Source organism: Rhineura floridana, chromosome 8 (assembly GCF_030035675.1).
Source record: "Rhineura floridana isolate rRhiFlo1 chromosome 8, rRhiFlo1.hap2, whole genome shotgun sequence".
Taxonomy (NCBI): domain Eukaryota; kingdom Metazoa; phylum Chordata; class Lepidosauria; order Squamata; family Rhineuridae; genus Rhineura; species Rhineura floridana.
Genome location: NC_084487.1, coordinates 125200815 through 125220582, shown reverse-complemented (window position 1 = coordinate 125220582; position 19768 = coordinate 125200815). Strand labels below are relative to the sequence as shown.

At 43.2% G+C, this 19768-nt stretch overlaps 1 protein-coding gene across 4 annotated transcripts in view; it reads right to left on the bottom strand.

The window, feature by feature from the left end:
• PARVB (parvin beta) overlaps positions 1-19768 on the bottom strand; it is a 60849-nt gene that overhangs the window by 13191 nt on the left and 27890 nt on the right. For all 4 annotated transcript variants that reach the window (XM_061582364.1, XM_061582366.1, XM_061582368.1 and 1 more), the window contains exons 4-11: positions 18399-18501; positions 17369-17509; positions 15097-15212; positions 10286-10344; positions 9407-9426; positions 8262-8323; positions 4566-4634; positions 1091-1192 (exon numbers count right to left, since the gene is read on the bottom strand). In XM_061582364.1, the coding sequence (XP_061438348.1) occupies positions 1091-1192; positions 4566-4634; positions 8262-8323; positions 9407-9426; positions 10286-10344; positions 15097-15212; positions 17369-17509; positions 18399-18501 (672 nt within the window). The remainder of the gene's footprint in view (positions 1-1090; positions 1193-4565; positions 4635-8261; positions 8324-9406; positions 9427-10285; positions 10345-15096; positions 15213-17368; positions 17510-18398; positions 18502-19768) is intronic.

Below are 19768 nucleotides of genomic sequence, written 5' to 3'. Positions count from 1 at the left end.
TCAAATCAAGAGTATGTCCTGATACATGCGTCGGGCCAATAGCAACTTGAGACAGCCCCATGGTTGTCATGGAGGCCATGAAGTCCTGAGCTGCCCCGAACAAGACAGCCTCGGCATGAATGTTGACATCCCCCAGTACCACAAGTCTGGGGGATCTCAACAATACCTCCGAGACTATCTCCGTCAGCTCAGCTAGGGAAGCCATTGGGCAGCAAGGTGGGCGGTACACCAATAGTATTCCCAATCTGTCTCGGCCCAGCACAAGATGAAGACACTCCAAACCAGTCGCCGTCTGAACAGGGTGCTTAGTGAGAGAGAAAGAATTCCGATAGACCACAGCAACCCCGCCTCCCCGGCCCTCAGATCTACCACAGTGCTGCACCGAATACCCAGGTGGGCAAAGCTGGGAAAGAGCAACTCCTCCCTGCTCACCCACCCAGGTTTCGGTAATACACACAAGGTCGGCACCCTTCTCCACAATCAAATCGTGGATAAGGGGGGTTTTATTAACGACCGACTTAGCATTTAAAAGCAGCACCTGGAGATCCGAGAGCTGGCTGACAGTACAACCAACAGTCCTGTGGATAGGAGGAGAACCGGAACAAGGCACAGACACAACTTGTCTGGGACGAGTTCCCCTTACCTGGCACGTTCTCCTCCCAACGCCATACCTCCCATTACCCGTCACAACGTTAATTGGGGCCCCCGAAAATCTCCCTGCGAGGCCCAAGGCATGTTCTCCCAGGCACATCTTAAAATAAATCTAATACAGCAAAACACTTAAACAACATAAACACAAACACACATTCACTCAATCTCATTCACACAACAACAGACAGACAAACAAACAAACAAATATTACTGTAAAGCTGAAGGTTGCACGTTAGCTGCTGGATTAATTAGCTTTATAGGTAAGATTCATGGCTAAGCTTCGCAGAACATTTTCACATAATTGTAAAATGTTCACCATGCAGCTTATCTGCAGTCAGTAAGAGAACTTATAGCTTCACTCTGGATTTAGTGGCAAAAATAAAATAGGAAAAGACAGAACGCAGCAGCTCAAAAGTTCCTGGCTGGGATTTCTACCCACCTTCTGATCAAAACTTTCAGGCGTTAAGTAGAAATTGTGGAGTGGAACAAAATAGTCCTCAAGGAGGCCCATCAGTAATACCAAGTATACACCATCTGCAAACTGAAGAGAGATACTAATGACACTTCCAGTGAGACCGCAACAGGAGTCAATCAACCAGTGTTTGTCAACAACATGCTTAATCAAGAATCAATCACCTTGAATCAGGGCACTTTAGCTCTGGTCACAATTACTGCCATCAACAGATGTTTGCAGGCATTTAATGCTTTATTATTACTCATTCAGGATGAAGAGGAGGAAAAACACAAAATTAGAGCTAGCGAAACAAGAAAGAGTGTTCCCAACTGTGCCGAGGAGCAGGGAGAGAGGGGAAACAATCAATCAATCAAATGTTAGCTTTATCTTCAACTGTAGTCCTTCCAAGGTGGATTTCCTGATGCTACAGTAAGAGATACAGAACACAACAGGATAAACAGGACCTTATTTTTCCTGTTATTAGGATAGTCTTTGCATAAAATTATAACCATTCCCATGCCCTAGATTTCAATATCAGAGAGATCTCTCTGTGCATAAATTGTATGAGGTGAGTTTTTATTTGCAACACTAGCAATAACCAGTGCGAAGTATAGGTAGTTGCCTAGATTGAATGACAGAATTCTTAGGTTTCCAAATTAGGAATTACAGACCCCTTATCGAAACTGATAACCCTTGCAGCCAAGAAACCCCAAGGCTAGTTTCAAAAGCACTCCCAATATAGCATTTGCATCATCTTCAGTTTTTTTTAAAAAATTCTGTTTGCTGTTTCTAAATTATACAGCCACAGGAGTGGCTGTATACTATAGCCAGCGGGGATTTTTCGCATCCTGCAATGTTAAACTGAAAATAACCCCGTGCCATTCTTATGCTTCCCATAAGCTCATTTCAAAACAAAACTTTACAAAACTTATAGTCTTGAACTCAGAAAGCTTGCTTAACAATCCTGTCAATTTTCATGGCGATACACAAACATTCAAAGAGAACTGAGAGTTCAAAATGTAAAAAGAGAGAGAGAAAAACAGATCCCTTTTGGACTTTTTTGTCACAGTTCTCATAATCTGCTGAAATTAATTAAAAATCAGCAATGTTCTCAGAGTACCTGTAATCCTATTACTGACCTTGCCCCATACTCTGACCTTCATTTTCTGCAGTTTAAAAGTTAAAAAAAAATGCCTGGCTGATGTTTAATTAATTTAAGAAATTTAGCATTGAACTCAATGATAAAACTAGGCATGCTCAGTAAGAACCAACTGTCAGTGTTCTAAAAGCCAGACTCACAGCTGCTGGGCTTTTCTAATCAGGGAGCCACACCCACATTCCAGACTTTGATTTCACTTGAGACAGTCATGGCTTCCCCCAAAGAATCCTGGGAAGTGTAGTTTGTGAAGGGTGCTGAGAGGTACTCCCATTCCCCTGACAGAGCTCCAGTGGCCAGAGGGGTTTAACAATCAGCCGCTCTGATTGAAGCTTTATGAGGGGAACAGGGCATCTTCTAGCAACTCTCAGCACCCTTCGCTAACTATATGCTCAAAGGCACATTTTACCAAATTCTTCAAAGCTACACAGAAAGTGGATTGGACTGTGAAAGACCAACCCAAATTGTGTTGGCATTTTGACAAAATTATAGGGCAGTACAATTTCTCCGAGAGGTCAGGTCTCCTGCTCCCCTGGTGCATTCACTAGAGCTGCCCAATTTCCCTGCTTTTTAAAGTTTGGTAGAAATATCTGTTGGCTATAGGTAGAGCCAGTGTGGTGTAGGGGTTAAGATGTTGGACTACGACCTGGGAGACCAGGGTTTGAATCCCCACACAGCCATGAAGCTCACTGGGTGGCCTTGGGCCAGTCACTGCCTCTCAGCCTCAGAGGAAGGCAATGGTAAACCATCTCCGAATACCACTTACCATGAAAACCCTATTCATAGGGTCACCATAAGTCGGAATCGACTTGAAGGCAGTCCATTTCCATTTTCCATATGTACCTTTCTTAAACCGCAAGGTTTTTTCCTATTAGTGAATTATACATATCCTTTCTACAACCGTGCTTGCTTATTCCAAATAACCAAATATAACAGAAGGAGCACAACTAAAATCCAAGTTTTAGTACTACTACTACAACTACTACTATCACTTAAGTTAGTTATGCCTTTTTCTAGACTGGAGTGGCTACCTGTAGCCCTCCAGGTGCTGTTGGACTACAACTCTCATCAGAGCCAGCCAGCATGGACTGTGCTCCATCTAAAGGAGCAGATATGTAGGTTTGTGGTACTACTGGAAACATCTTTGTCATTAGAGGTTCAAGTGTCCTTGTTGCTTTTACCAGCTTCATCTGGTATGCCAGCTATAGCTGTATCTCAGTCATGATAATTTGGCCACTGCAGTCCATGCACTAGTAACCTTGAGACTGGATTATTGCAATGTGCTCTATGTCAGGTTGCCTTTGGGCCCCTAGAGGCTTCAGCTAGTGCAGAATCCAGTAGCTAGATTGCTGATGGGAGCAGATGACCAACAGCATGTGACACCTCTGTTAAAATATCTGCGTTGGCTGCCTATATCCTACTAGGCCAGATCCAAGCCTCTTGTGTTGATATGTAATGTCTTGAACAACTTGTAGTCTGGCATTCTCCAAAGGGCCACTTTCTAGTGCTTCCTTGCCCCTGCCCTAGACTGTGGAAACCAAATGTGCCAAACTAGATGGCGCTGGAGTTCAGCAATATTTGGAGGGCATCCCATTGGCTACCCCCTCTTCTAAAAACAGATACTTTCCCCATACACCACCACCACCCTAGATCCTTGGAACAACAGAGCTGGAGACATCTGTATTCCCTTCCTTTCTCCAATTACAGCCCCTTCATGCAAGCAAATGGAACAACATTTTCATTTGCTTCTGTGGAAAAGGGAGAGGAGCTGAAAACTCATACAGGAGGAAGGACCATTCCTCCCGTATTCCAGTCCATGTTGCCCCAAGGTCAAGGACGGGGAAAAATGCCACCACCACCCCTGCAGAGTATCCCCAATTGCAGCCCCTTCCCTTTCCTCCATTTGGCTGTGTAAAACAGGGAAATGGGACTGAATCAGAGAACTCAGTGGCCATGCTGGCTGGGGCTGATGGGAGTTGTAGTTCAAAAAAGTAACTTTTCCAAGCTCTGGAGAAAACCCTTGAGGGAGAAAGACAAGGGGGTGTAATATTTGCCTATGGCAGCAAAGTAGCTTAAACTGGTCCTGTATTTAGCTTCAGATATTTCGGTGGGAAAGCAGCTTGGAGAGGATGATTTTTATCAGAAAAACAGCCTTTGAGGAAATAGTTAAACCTCTCCTACTCCTCCAATAAAATATGCAGCCTTTTACAGATACTCTGATCTAGTTTATAAAAAGCAAGAGTGTTACACATGTCTGAATGCATAGTTTGGCCCTCAACACTGGTACTGAATAATGCCTCTTACCTGGGTTTCTAATTCTGTCACTTCCAAATTCAGCTTATTTAGGTGCTTGTTTACAAAAGTGATCAGGGACTGAAAAGGAAAAAGAACACAATGGGCAAAGAACCAACATACAGATTAAGACTGCAGTCCTAACCCCAGGTACCTGGGAATAAGCCCTCCTGCATTCAACAGGACTTACTTCTAAGTAGATATCATTAGGATTGCACTACTATCCATTTTAGAATTCTAACAATGAGCACACACACACTAATACAAAACCACTAATTTTTAAACCTTATGCTGATTTAGTAGTATACTTCAAAACGCTTATTATGTTTGGAATTCAGTAGGACTGGGGGTAGTTCATACAAAGAGGGTTTTGTCCAGGCAATCAGTCTAACACAGCATTCTCCACATACTGCTCATGTGGGCAAATGTAATGCTTGGGAGGCTTCTAGAAATGTCCATAGCAAAGCCTTCCTAGACCTTTCAAGGAAGCTTGCTAAACAAAAACCATTTTTAAACCCAAGAAAGCTCATCAGGATACAGGCTCGTCAAAAAGTAATATGAGGTTAGGAGGAATGTAAATCATCAGGACTGTACAAAGCAACTAAGACAAATTTTCACACAAGAGTTGAAAATGGTATGACAGAGCCATTGTTATTTGTTCTGGCAGATGCATGCCTTATATTGTCTGTCAGACCACGAGCGTGCCTAGCCTAGAACTGTCTACTCTGACTAGTAGTGACTCCTCAAAGCCTTGCGCAGAGAACTGGGGTTCATGGGGTTTGAACCTGGGACCTCATGAATGCTAAGATGTGTCTTCCTCTATACATGTGCTACATGTGTTCACTCTGCCCTATCCACTTTACAGTCCTTCAAAAATCTACAAAACACATCTGACCATTCATAGAACAGAAACAAATGAATGTATATCTTGTGGGCACAACCCCATCAGAGTTCCTTTAGGTATCTGAAAATGGCACTAATCTTCATGTAACCTAATACCTCTCATTTGAAGTGATGGGGAAGCCCATATGGGGCCCACCTCTGTGCATACTTTGAAATATTTTGTGGGGCTCTGCATCAAGACATGTCTGCCACAGCTGAGTGGCAGGTCCCATGCACTGCAGACTTAAGGTCTCAGGTTCAATTTCTAGCCTTTCCAATTTAAAAACGGAACCTGAGCAGCATGGCTAGAAATGACCTCTGCCAGCTGCAGTAGGCCAGCTTGGTTGGAGCTGATGGGAGTCGTAGTCTAAAACGTTTGGAGGACACCAGACTGGAAAAGGATGGAGTACGTAATATTGGGCATGACAGACTAGGGATCTTCCCTCATACCTTTTTGCATATGAGGCAAGCTGCTATGCTCTCCTCCATTATATGTGGGGCAGGAAGAACCAAGGATGATCACCACTTGCCCAGTACCCACTGGGGGATCATAGATCTCTCATTTTGAATAATCAAATGACTGGATTAACACAGGCTCAATAAAACAAATCATTTCTCAGTTTATCTTGGTGTTGGCACAAGAGTGGGGATGTCAGAAAGTATTTTTAGGCAAGCACACAGGCTGAAAAACTGTTTTAACACAGCTGAGAAACTGCTCAAGATAACAATCCACCCACAATTGCAGAGTGGACATAACATGGAAGATTGCGATGAAATTGACTAAAAGAAGATTAACTCTTGCTTCTTATCTTCCCCTCCACACTCCCTAGAATGCTAATTTTCAAAAAGGAAATTCATCTTGTTCATGAGCTTTCAATTGCACATGCCACAGAAACACCAAAATCTGAAAGCAACATTAAGAAATTGTCTTCATCACCACAACAACTCCAAACTTCAGGTAGAAACACAGGTTATCTGGGTAGTGCATGCTGGCTCTTCAGGGCATAATTCTAAAGGCCTGTGTCACTGGCATGTACCACAAGGAGCAACGAAAACTGAGGCCCCGTGTCAATTTCCTCCTCATCCCCATGATCACAATATGGAATCACATGATGTGGTATCATCATGCTGTTTTGCTCCCTGAGTTCTCCCTTCCCCAACGACTGCTGGATAACTGTAATGGCTCCTCCTCCTCTTCTTTCTCCTGCTCCACACATTTCCTGTTTGGGCCCCAACCTGGCAGTGGCAGTAAGGAGGAAAAGCAGTGACCACAACCACTGTTCAGTCATAGCAGTGAGTAGCACTGGGCCCACTGGGCCCAAAATGATGGTGGGGGCTCCTCCTTCCTCTTGTTGCCACTTCCTGCCACCATTCCATTGGGCCCACAGGATGAGCGAGTGAAGGCACTGCTGCTACTCCTCATTGCTGCCAATGGTCATTTGGACCACACTGAAAGAGGAAGTGAGCAGACAGAGAGCTGGCGGCAGGAAGGAGGAGTGAACAGTCACGGCCTTGGGGGGCAGAAAGGTAAGCCACAACCAGCCCACCATACCAGCTGCTCACATGTGTGTGGGCACGTATGTATGGGAAGGATCCATTATGAGTCTCCAGTGTGGTGAAGAAAGGGATCAGCTGAGTCCTTGTCTGGGGCTCACAAAAACTGAAGCTCATCCCCATCACATCACATGTTTCATCATTGTATTTTACAGGGGACACATGCTCACAGAGATCACCATTCTGAGGAGCAGCCACATGTTCTTGGACAGAGATATCCTCTAATGTCACCCCTTCCACCATGCCATTTAACAGACTGCAGGTTTTAAGCAGGCATTTACATTAAGATCCTGTGCTCTGAATGCTGTCTCATGTATTCAAATTTTTATATTCCAAATAAAATGTTCTACATAAAATCAGCAGAAAGAACAACTTTCCCTGTAATGTAGAAGCTGTTCCAGACATTATGGTGGCCTTTATGTGAGCACCTCAACAGAGTGCAAAGCCACTGTTTGTGTGATTGACACAGTGATCTGTAGATGAAGGGCCTGTGCGTTTCCACCTATATGAGGATCATGGAATTTACCTATAGGTGAACAATCTGAAAGTGCCAGTTCACGCAAACAGTGCCTCCAGATAATTCTAGCTGAAAGGTTAGCTGCTGGGGGACTTCAGCATGTCTGAACCTGTCCTGAAAGGAAAGGCCATGGCTCAGTGGCAGAGCACATGCTTTGCATGCAGAAGGTCTGAAGTTTAATTCCTGGCATCTCTAGGTAGGTCTGGGAATGTCCCATGTCTGAAACCCTAAAGAGCCGCTGGCAGCCAATGCAGACAATTTAGAGCTTGATGGACCAGTGGTATGATTCAGTATAAGGGAACTTCCCATGTAAGATTTCAGGTTGGTTTGTTTTTTAAAGAAGCATATCAGACAACAGGAGTTTGTGAGCTATATATTTTTCAGCATACTGTTAAAAGTCGAAGGTTATTAAGATCAAAATACACCCCTCTCCTAAGCTCTCCCTTCTACTGCATAAAGCAAACCCATTTTTCAATAACATGAGAGATCTTTCCCAGAAAGGATAAATCCAGATGAAATAGGGGGAAAATATGGGTTGAAATGTTTATGCCAACAACTTCACATGGAGGCTGCGAAAAAAACTGTAAGAATGAGGAGCACTCATCCCACAATAATCTGGAAACACCCAGAGGCTAAAAACACATTATTTCTGATTTGAGCCCTGGGGACCAACCCTGGTAAAAACAAGCCCCTTGCTATCTGAAGAGAGAAAGGAATAAGTTCCACTGGCCCATTAAATACAAACAAGATTTTACCTTTTTTACTACACTTAGTTTGTCTGGAGCATGGTCAAAGAGTGTATCAAAAGCATCTCGCTCTGGTTTGAGGCAGAAAATAAAGAGTTTTTAATAAACAAATAAAATTCATGAGAATGCACAGAAGCAAGATACACATGTTGACTATTTTTATTCAATAATTATCTAAGGAAAACTTGTAGTGGACCCACAGGGCAAAGTGAAAGCCAGTGTTGTGTGGCAGTTTTGGACAAGGACCTGGGAGACCAGGGTTCAAATTACCACACAGCCATGAACCTCACTGGGTGGGTCAGTCACCATCTCTTAGCTTAACCCACCTCACAGGATTGTTGTGAGGATGAAATGAAGAAGCAGAGAACCATGTACACCACCCAAGGAAAGTTGGGATTTAAATGTAATAAACAAAAAAAAAATAAGTAAGAGTAGAATGCAAACACGGCACCCCTAGTCCAGCCCCTAGTCCAAAGACCCCTAGGTCTTTGTCTCAAGGAATGTTTTGACCTGAACCAAAGCTGGAATGGACATGCCTCTGCTCCTCCCAAACAGCAAGTGATCACCATACAAACGGCCCAGTGTTCAATGGGAAACGAGAAGTGCAGATCAAGCTGCATTGGGATGGGGACCAAAGAAGGCAATGGAAGGAAGAGAACTTTATCCAACAGGGAAACAAGGAGTCGGTCAGCGGTAAATATAAGATCGTAATAGCTATGGAATGGTCTCAAGCTCAGGCACAAGGCAGGAATAAGTGAGCAACAGCCCATCAGACCACAGGATCTAGGACTTGCTGGAAGCACAGAGAAGATGGGAGCTATAAAAGCCAACAGAAAGACAAATTCTGTAGTTTCACTGTGTGCATCAAAAATGCCCAGTCCAATCCTAGTCAGGACTACAGGCCACATGGATGGGTGAAGACAGGTTGTGCTAAGCCCAACAGTTCTAAGGTCCAGTGGGAAAAAAGAGAATCATTTAAATGTGCCACATGGGACACATAAATGCTGCAGAGCAGCCCCCAAATGGTGGGAGTCACACTAACCATAAAAGAGTGTTACTAGTTGGAACTACATTTTATTTTTAACTTTATTTTTGCATCCGGCATATGGATCGTAATTATGAGTTTATTTTCCAAGTTAAAACCTTTTACTTACCAAATCTTCCCATCATCATCCTGCAAATCAGAAAAGCTTAGTTAGTTCATGACTACATGAAGCTTCCAACTGAATAATGACCTGGAGCCCCCGCCCCAAAACCTGACATCAGTGTTGTAATACAGTCTTTTAAGAAAGGCAAAATTATTAACCCAAAATGCCTCTATTTTCTTACACACCATTATCATTACACTAAAATCTGAGATCCAAGGAAGTCCCAAGGGCCTGTGCCCCTCCAGTGGGTTTTTAAAAACTTGGGTCAATGCTGGCCCCAAGACATACTGAATCAAAGCATCAAATGCCCCCTATCCCCCAAGACCAACACTTTTCAAAGCTGTGTGACATCATTCAAGCATCACTTCATACCTTCTCCTAAGTGAATCCTCCTTCCCTTTGAATGCATGGCAGAGTCTTCCTGGTGCTCCTCAATCAACAAATAAATAATGGTGGGCAGGTTACTTCCAGAGACAGGTTGCCCACCACAACTATATAAAACCATCTGCAGTGGACCACTGGGTATGTCCTTGCTCTCCTTTTCAGTACATACAGGGCAGCAGTAGGGCCCAACAGGCCTGGCTAATAGTCCATCTGAATCAAGTGTACACCTTACAATATGTCCCCAGAAACCTCTGCAGCACACAGGACTCCTTGGAAAGACAGGTCACCATGGAGAAAGGGTGTACTCAAAGCAGAAAAATCTGAAAGCCACTGATGTGTATATTATAAAGGCATACAAAAGTCCAGATGCTCTTCAGCAGATTAAAATGATGGTGTTATGCTAACTGAACACAGATGAGAACTTTGTGTGCTACACGCAGAAGTAAAACAATGCTGGCAACCCAGTTTTGTCTACAAAAGGAGGAGGAGAGCTATGCTTACTCTGTGGTGGTGGTGAGCTCCTCTGTGACGTGGGCTGTCTGGAGAAGACCTTCTCGTTTCTGGAAGACAAGAAAGAGAATGGAAAACAAGCTGACTGAGATATCAAAAGAGAAGTATGTGCTTCAGGACACTAATGTTGTTTTGTATATTTCTGCCACACAAGGAAGAGGTTAGTATTTAGAACAGTGGCATATACATTTTACTGCCTCTCTTTGGCCCCAGTCAGAGGTAAGCTTTTCCTGGGGACAGAGAAAATGCCACTTCTGTGATTAGCTCCCAAGTCACATCAGTAATCTGAAGTCCTGCATTCTGCAGATTGTTTTATTTTTATCTCACCCTTCCATTAATGAGCTCAGCATGGTGTGCATGGTTCTCCCTCCCCCCCATTTATCCTAACCACCACCCTATGAGGTAGGTTAGGCTGCAATAGTGACTAGCCTAAGGTCACCTGAGTAAACTTCATGCTGAGCAGGAATTTGGTCTCCATGGTAATAGTCAACGAACCACTATACCACATTGCCCCTCACATTGGCATTTGCCATACAAGTACTCTCCCTAATCCACTGCAACCCATATGTGTGGGTTTCCCGATGTTATTCTGTGATATGGGAACGTTGATAGCACAGTAATCATGTCACAAGAATTGTAAAAACCTGGAAAGAAATACTACGGCAGCCCATACAAATTTAGTACCAGTTTGTCACAAGACACTAAATTCTTCCTGGCTTGTGAAGGAAAAGGTTGCTTGCCACAATGACAAAATCGGGTGTTATTCATACAGAACTGGTAATAGCATCTCAGGTTTGGAAACAGCCATTCATCTGGAGCAATAGGCATCAACTCTACAAAGGGGATTAATCAGGATTATTTTTACATATAAAAGCTACAGGTGGCAGCTGCCATCTTGAAAGAGTTCCTCTTGTCTCACAAGCAGAAACGGAATTTCTCTTCTAGAATGGTGTCTATCATGTTATACATGCATTGCCTTAAACACAATGAAATGATCCTTTTTCTTCAAAGAGACTGGCTAAATCTGCATATGAGTAAAACAAATAGTTGGTTAAAACAGGCATGCATTCCTTAACTGGATGACAGCCCTAATGATTAGCTGATGATCCCGGAGAGCAAAGGAGGAGGGGAAAAAATAGGACTCCAACCTAAACCAGCCCTTTGTAAACTCTTCTTTTCTATTGGAATTTATATTGCCCTTGGCGCACCTGTTATCATGCAAACGCATCAAACACATATCCTAAAATATGCATTATTTTTGCTCCTCTTAAGCAAGACAAAGAATGAATGCAGGCTGTGAAAAGGCAAAATCCCTCTCTTAAACTCTGTGCCACCTAGTAGTGCCTTTCTTAAATACTTTTAAAAGCAGCAAGGAAATTGACAGATGCCCTGTTTGCACTATGTTGTTATGCAAATTGTGTTTCCTGGCAGAAGTGTTTTCTTCTTTCCCCCCTCCAACAAATGGAGATAATTAAGGAGGAGACATCTTTGAAAACTCAGGGGCTGAACGCAGAAGACTGTTTAACTGGAATGTCCAGACACACTCCTCTGCCTTTAGCAAAACAATCCCATCCCACTCCCAAGTGACCACTGCTTTAAATGAAAGAAAAACCTCTGAAGTCAGGGTGATGAATTAATCTCTCACTCTCTGTGGAGGCTTCCACAGAGAAGGAAATTGCACCGCACCTTTGGGGAATTTGCAAGGTTACACCATCAATCTATCTAGCAGCGCCGTTTATTATAATCGCTTATTCCCCCCAATCCCTGAGAAGTATCATCAAGTCACAGACAACAACCAACATCAACAAAGGGCTTCCTTAGCATATTGCAGTGACCACTGTTATCAATACAGACAGGGGTTTTTTAAAGCAGTAATTGCACAAAGCTTCATCAATTATCACACGTATGCAGGTTTTAACAGCCAGGAGGAAGAAGAATAGTAGCACTTCCATACATGGATGATTTGGGGGCATCCAATCATTGCCGTTCTGCTTTAAGCAGAAGCAGAACAGCAACTCTTGTCCGCAGTATCTTGTGGAACGCCTCTCCCGCTATGAACCGACCCGGTCACTTCGCTCAGCGTCTAAGGCCCTTCTCCGGGTACCAACCCATCGGGAAGCCCGGAGGACAGTTACTCGATCTAGGGCCTTTTCTGTAGTGGCCCCCGAATTGTGGAACAGCCTCCCCGAAGAAGTACGCCTGGCGCCGACGCTTCTATCTTTTCGGCGCCAGGTTAAGACCTGGCTATGCTCCCAGGCATTTTAATGTGTTTCATGTTACAATTTTAAATCTCTTTGTTTCAGTTTATTTATTGTGATATTTTGTATTTCTGTATTTTTAATCTTTTGTACACCGCCCAGAGAGCTATTCGCTATGGGCGGTTTAAAAATGAAATAAAACAAATAAATAAAATAAACTCTGCTTCTAGATTTCTGGGATACAAATAATATTCTGTAGCCAAGGGATCAATCCCCCGTTCCCCAGTTCCAAATGGTGTATTTGTACGAGATTTGTCCCATGCTATATGTGTAAATGGGAAAGATTTTCATATTCTATCCCCGATCCCCACTGCAATTGCTGCCCCACTGCGATTTGGAGGCTGGGAGGAAACAGGTAGAAAAGCAATGCCATTTGGAAAGGGAAGAGTTAAAGCAATAGATTTGAAGACTGAGAAGTAAATGGTTAGAGCACAATCTATAAAGGCCATTACTAGCCTCTATAGGCCATAACAGCTATGTGATGGTCATCTACACCTGGTAAAAGTGTGCAGCCGTTCCATAGCGGGGGGGAAAAAGAGGCCATATTTTCTGAGCTCTGGAGGGACAGGGGGGAAACAGAAACTGAACAGATCATGCAGATGTTGTGTACAAAGTGAGCCAACAAAGGATGACTGTTCTACACTAAGTGCCCAGCACTGAAGCAGCCAAAACTCAAGCAAGGAAAACTATTATTTAATATGGTGCTTTAGAGCAGTGGACACTAAGGACATTAAGCATTTCCCCAATGGATCAAAAAAACAAAACAAAACCATCTAGTCCAGCCAGACATCCCAGGGAAGTTCACTAGCAGGACATGAAGGCAACAGTCCTCTCTTATTTGCTCCCAGTATCCAATATTAGTATGGGTCCTACTGGGAGGAAGGGAGGGATACAAATAAATAAATAAATAAATAAATAAATAAATATTCAGCGGTGTCTTGAGCACTTGAGTAGGAGCACTTACTTTTGCTCATGACCAGGATCGAGGCAAGTATGACCATACCCAACTCAACTCTGTTCATGAGCCACCATTGTCTCTGAACGTTGAGGTCTCATGTAGCTACCACATCTAATGCTTGTTGAAAAACCTATCCCTGCATGAATTGGTCTAATCTAATCCTTTTTTAAAAAGCTATGTACGCTACATTTCAATCTTGTGGCAACATATTACATAAGTTAACTGTGCAGAAAAATACTTCTAAAAAGTCTGAGTGCCTAATTAAGAGCTTCAGCGCCTATAGAAACAAATACTTAAGAATGAAAGCAATTCATTCACAATGAAATCAACTAATTATATACATGTAAAATTATTCAGATTAGTAATGAAACCATGAATGGCTGCTCCATGTGATAGCATAATCAAAAAATATATGGATACAATTCTGTTGAATAACAAAAGACACAGCCTGGAAAAGTGCACTGATGTGATCTACTCCACCTGCTCCCCACGTCAGCTAAATAGCTGAGCTGTGGCAAATCCCAGGCACACCTCAGGCAGGGCTGGCTAGCATGTGGCCCTTCAGATGCTGCTGGACATCTTTCCTGAGCACTGGCTACACTGGCTGGGACTGCTGGGAATTGGAGTCCAACATCATCTGTGGAGCACAGGCCAGCCACCCCTTATCTAATGGCTGAATAACATGTGGCCAATAAACCATGCAACTGCTGCCTATCCTTCTCCATTTCTAGTCAGAGTATTATTTGCAAACTTTCAAAACCAGGCACAGGGTGGCAAAGAAGTAAATTCAGAGCTCAATTCTATTGTTTTGAATGGTTTAAGCTTACTGTTGTTAGGTTATTAAGTTATTTTCAGTAGTGATTGCCAGTGTGGTGTAGTGGTTAAGGTGTTGGACTACAACCTAGGAGACCAGAGTTCGAATCCCCACACAGCCATGAAGCTCACTGGGTGACCTGGGCCAGTACTGCCTCTCAGCCTCAGAGGAAGGCAATGGTAAACCCCCTCTGAATACCGCTTAGCATGAAAACCCTATTCATAGGGTCACCCATAAGTCGGAATCGACTTGAAGGCAGTACATTTACATTTTATTTTAAGCACTGTTATATTTGAGGGAGAGTGTGTGCATGTTAGCATTGAAGTGTAGAATCATAGAATCATAGAGTTGGAAGGGGCCTTGTAGGCCATCGAGTCCAACCCCCTGCTCACACCAGGAAATCCACAGCTAGAGCATCTCCTGCAGATAGCTGTCCAGCCTCTGCTTGGAGACATCCAGCGAAGGGGATCCCACCACCTCCCTAGGCAGTCGGTTCCATTGCCAAACTGCCCTTACTGTCAAGAAGTTCCTTCTAATGTCCAATCTGAATCTACACTCCTGCAACTTAAAACCATTAGACCTAGTCCTACCCTCTGGGGCAGCAGAGAACAAATCTGTACCCTCCTCTATGTGACAGCCCTTCAGGTACTTAAAGAGTGCAATCAAGTTACCCCTCAGCCTTCTCTTCACCAGATGTAATCAACCTTCAGTCTTCAGGAATCAGAATATCATATGACTAAAACAGATGCGTAAGGTTTCCATGTGTGCTTACCCTTACAACAACCACTTGCACAGAAACATGTTCAGGAAGTCTGATGGGAGCCCGGAAATGCATAGCCAATGCTACAAGCAGATGGAGGATGGAGACCAGGTTCTTGCCATGGATTGCTTGAAGTAGGGAAAAATATATACAGTTTAAAGGTAAAGAACACATCTTTTCTGAGAAGTTTTGGACTAGTGATCTGAGGTTCACCCTTTGCCTTCAGAGGACTCAAATAATTCAGCCACTCAAGTAAGTCTGCCACAGATTCTCTTCTTTATAATTGTACATACAGTATACTCCTCTAGATCTTCCACCCTCCGTATATACAAGTTAGCTAGGGGCAGCTTTATTTCTCCACAGCTTCTTTTGCCTATATCACCTTTCTGTGTTCTTTCTTGGTAGAAATCAGCATCACGCCTTCCTTTCCAAGACAATAATCACCTCACCTTGGCTCCAGCTTTGGGGGTGGCGAGGCAGGGTGGGAAAACCTGCCAAATCTGCTTTAGCTCGCTCTCCCTGCCCTCACCCACTCAGCTAGCCAGGTGCCACTGAGCCAAGCCATAATTTGCCAGGCACCTCCCACTCCCCACTGACCCTTCCTCCCACTTCTGGGTCAGTCCATGGCCACCCAGTATTCCTGATGCAGTACCAGCCTAATACCAAATAAAATTAAAAAAACTAAACTAGGACTGTCAATCTGAGCACATTTCCTTGACATACCATTGAAATCAAGGGGATTAGCTTTCAAGTAAATATGGACATTAGGTCTGCACGACTCACAATGTGCTAAGCCAAACACTGCCCACCAGCTATGTTAAGAACCTAAGAAGAGCCTGCTGGATCAGGCCAATGGCCCAACTAGTCCAGCATTCTGTTCTCACAGTGGCAAATCCAGTATGTATGGCAGCCCATCAGGGACTTCATCATAAGCTAGCTTTTTTTTGTTGGCTGCCGAAGGCTACAAAACCGGGCTGGAAAGGGAAGGGCAATCAAACACCTATCAGTGGTATTGTTGGGCAGCAGGAACCTGTTGCCAGGAACCTGTGGGAAGCTCATAAGCAGGACTCAGACAAGATGCTTTTCCATTGTTTTTCCCTAGCATATATTATTCTGAGGTACAGTGCCTCTGAAGATGGAGATTCCACTAGCCACCATGGCTAATAGCCATGTTATTACTTCCTGATTAACCAAAATATCAGAGGTATGCCAGTATTTATTTTTCCTACTGCAGGTTAGGGAGCCAAGATCTCTGACCATGTTGATCTTGAAAGCAGCTCATGGCATGTGTGTGTGATGACATCACTCCAAGAGTGCACATCTTTTCCAGCATTTCTATATTTAAGAGACAATGGGCAAGTACAAAACGCAGCCCCTCGAGCACTTCCTACCCGCTTCTGCGCTTTCACACTTCAATTGTGGTGGAATGAAATCCAGAGTCCTTTTAGGAAGAGCATGGAGAACATTCACAAAGAATTGTGGAGGAGAGAGCCAAACCCAAGAAACTGCTGTTGAAAACTTTTGATCTAAAGCTTAGTAGCATTATCATCAGTACCTCATTGGCTAAAAGTTACAGATTGGTACATGGCTTGGTCTTTCTGTGCAGCTGTATACCTTCTGTAATTCCATGCACGTGCAGGAAAGACACAGAAGGTGGCCTTGGGCACTGAACGGAGCTTCCAGAGAGCCTCAACTTTCATTTGTATTTAAAAAGCAAGTTTCTGTAAAGTACGGAGTAATGACAGATGAAATCTCATACATCAAAATGGTGTCTCAGTAAGAGTTCTGAGCGGCCAACGTTGGACTTCAGTGCTCTGTATAGCTCCTTGCTTCTCCCTACAAGTGGCAGAAGTTGCACAAATCAAGCAAATTTGCATAATTCACAGACTGAAGAATATTGGATGGTATCCAATGTTAATCCTACTCAGAGGACAGCCACTGAAATTAATGGACTTGACTTACTTAGGTCCATTAATTTCAGTGGGTCTGCTCTAAGTAGGATTTTGTTGGGCACAACCTATTGTTTTGTTTTTATAAATGTGCATGCCAGAGGTGGGGAATCCATCTTCAGGTTCTATGAGCACATGAAGTCACCTGATAAAGACATAGTTCTACTTGCCCTGTACTATCTGCTTTGGGGGTAGCAGCTCTACAGAGTCTCAAGCAAATATCTTTTCCAGTCTTGCTCTTCGAGATTCTTTTAGACAGAGACAAAAGGGATTGACAGTGCAAGCATAACTCTGCCACTGAGCTATGGCAATCCCAGTCCAGACAAGCTTCTTACAGTCAACATTCCACTTGATAGTCCAGCCATGGGGTCGGAGTAAATCATGGACAGCTTCCAGAACGGTCTGCAGCTTTTGTTTCTGGCCAATTTCAGACTGCGTCACTTCGGCCACATTCAGTTTACGGCCAGCTAGTTTCTCTAGGTTGGAAATACAAACAAGCAGAAGCAACGTTTGTCAGACAGGACAAAAGGAATTGAAAAAAGGACCTTTTGGTGCCAGTTCCTCACTCTGTCAATTACAAATGCATCAGTTACTAAGGTAGTCTCATTGACCTGGTTCATACCACTCAAATCCTGGTTTAGTAAGCCAGAATATGCACCCAAAAGCAGTCCCTTCACTCATGTGAGTCAAGCTGCAGTTAACTGTAAGCTTCCCATTATGTGCAGTCTGGGAACTATGGTTAATGGCTTTCAAACAAGCCAAGATCCATAAGCCAGATTTAAAGCATAGCTTCATAACCTGGTTTGTTTGGAAGCTTGTTAATGAGAACCAATAGTTAACTGCAGCTTCCTGGCTTGTTTCCCCACTAATGCAAAGGGAAGAGCAAAAGAGCAAAGGGACTACATGCAGGTTTGACTGTGTGAATGCAGCCAATGACTTGAGTGGATCTAAACAGCTACTCATTGGCCTACTTTGCATATAATGCTGCCCCTCCCCATCTGGCACAGTCACAAGGTGGAGTTTACAACCTTTCACTTCCATTTTTTATTAACCACAGATTGCCAAATCTATGTTAATTTTGACTTGTTTTGACAAACTACCATTAACTCCAAACCATAGTTAAGATTAACCATAGCTTAGGCTTCAGAAATAACACTAAACAATGGTTAATCAAAAATAGAATCAAAAACTGACTTCCTTCTCCTCATGGAAGGTTTAGTCTTGCAAGCAAAACACAGCCATTTTGTTTGTCAAATCTTGTCCTCCCTCAGCAAACAACATGGCTGAGTGGAAATTCCAACCCAGATCTCCTCAGTCCAGATCCAAAACCATATCCACTACAGTCTGTCTACAGCAGCAACTCACCCAACAGCTTCTGTAGCACCTGTCCATCATAGACATCCTCCTCAAGTTGCTTGACAATTATTCTTTCTTCAACCAGGACATCATTTATCCAGTCAATTAAAACCTGGGACAATGGAGAAAATACAAAGATTACTTGGTTGGTCCTAATAAATTATTTGGTTTTTATCCCTTAAAAAATAAAAATTAAGCAGACTTTTCTGGGATACTAACAAATTTATTATGGCATAAGCTTTCATGTATTATAATTCATTTCAGCAGCTGCATCTGTGAAGGGGACCCTAGTCCACAAAAGCTTATGCCATGATAAATTTGTTAAGTCTTTACTTAACACACTGACATGGCTATCCCTCTGGAAATTGCTTTTACTAAGGATCTGACTTCTGCAGCTGCTTTTTAACTTTGTTGTAAAACTGGTTTTAAACCATTAATTATTATAATATTGATTGATCACTGTTTTTATTATGTTTAAGGCAACATCAGTTTTTTATAAAAAGCTGGTACATAAATATTAGAATGCAAACAAAGCACCAAGGTATCTGCCTCAATTTTGGATTGCTTTGAAGCATACCAAATTTAGCTACTGGGGACAGGAATCCTAAAAAATTACCTTCTAAAAATGTGGGGTACTTCAGGCCCAGAAGTCAAATGCTGCCCTCCAAGTCTCTCTTAACTGGTCCATAGGACTCTCCCCTGGCTGTAGCTCTTCCTTCTCCACACACACACCCATGCCCAGTCTGCTCTCTGACTTACAACAGGTCTGTTATGTTCTGATCGGAGCTAGAGGCAGATCCAAACAGGTGCTGGCTTTTGTTTTCAAAGAAAGGCTTTATGTTCCTTGCCTCAGTTTGCTTTGGTGCAACTTGAGATCTTTTAAACTGAGGTCTCCAGTGCAGTGCCCATGGGCACCATGACACCTTCATACATTTCCCTTGGTGCCCCCAGAGTGCCCTGCCCCTCCCTTTTTTAATTTTTAAATTATGATTATCTATCTATCTTTAGGAGGCAAGCTTTAGGAGACTTTCATAGAAAATATGAGGAAGACGACAGGGGAGCTGGGGCCAGTGCTTTGCTTTCCAGTGATTCCAAGCCAAGCTGGCTTTTTTTTTTTTAAAGTAAAGGAAGGAAAAGAAATTGAAGAAAACTTCCACAGGAAACATGGTGGGGGGGAATACCACCACCACCTATATTTTTCTACTTCCCCCCCCCTCAGGCTTCACATCTTTAAGCTTGGTCCCTTCTAGTGTTGGCAACCTGATAAATGTAATTTTTTTTGTTATGATTTGGCTTGTTTGTGCGACAAAATAGTCTGACGGCTTTTATCTACCATTTGGAGCAATATGGTTAAGAATAGTTTGTGCGTGGTTAAGCTC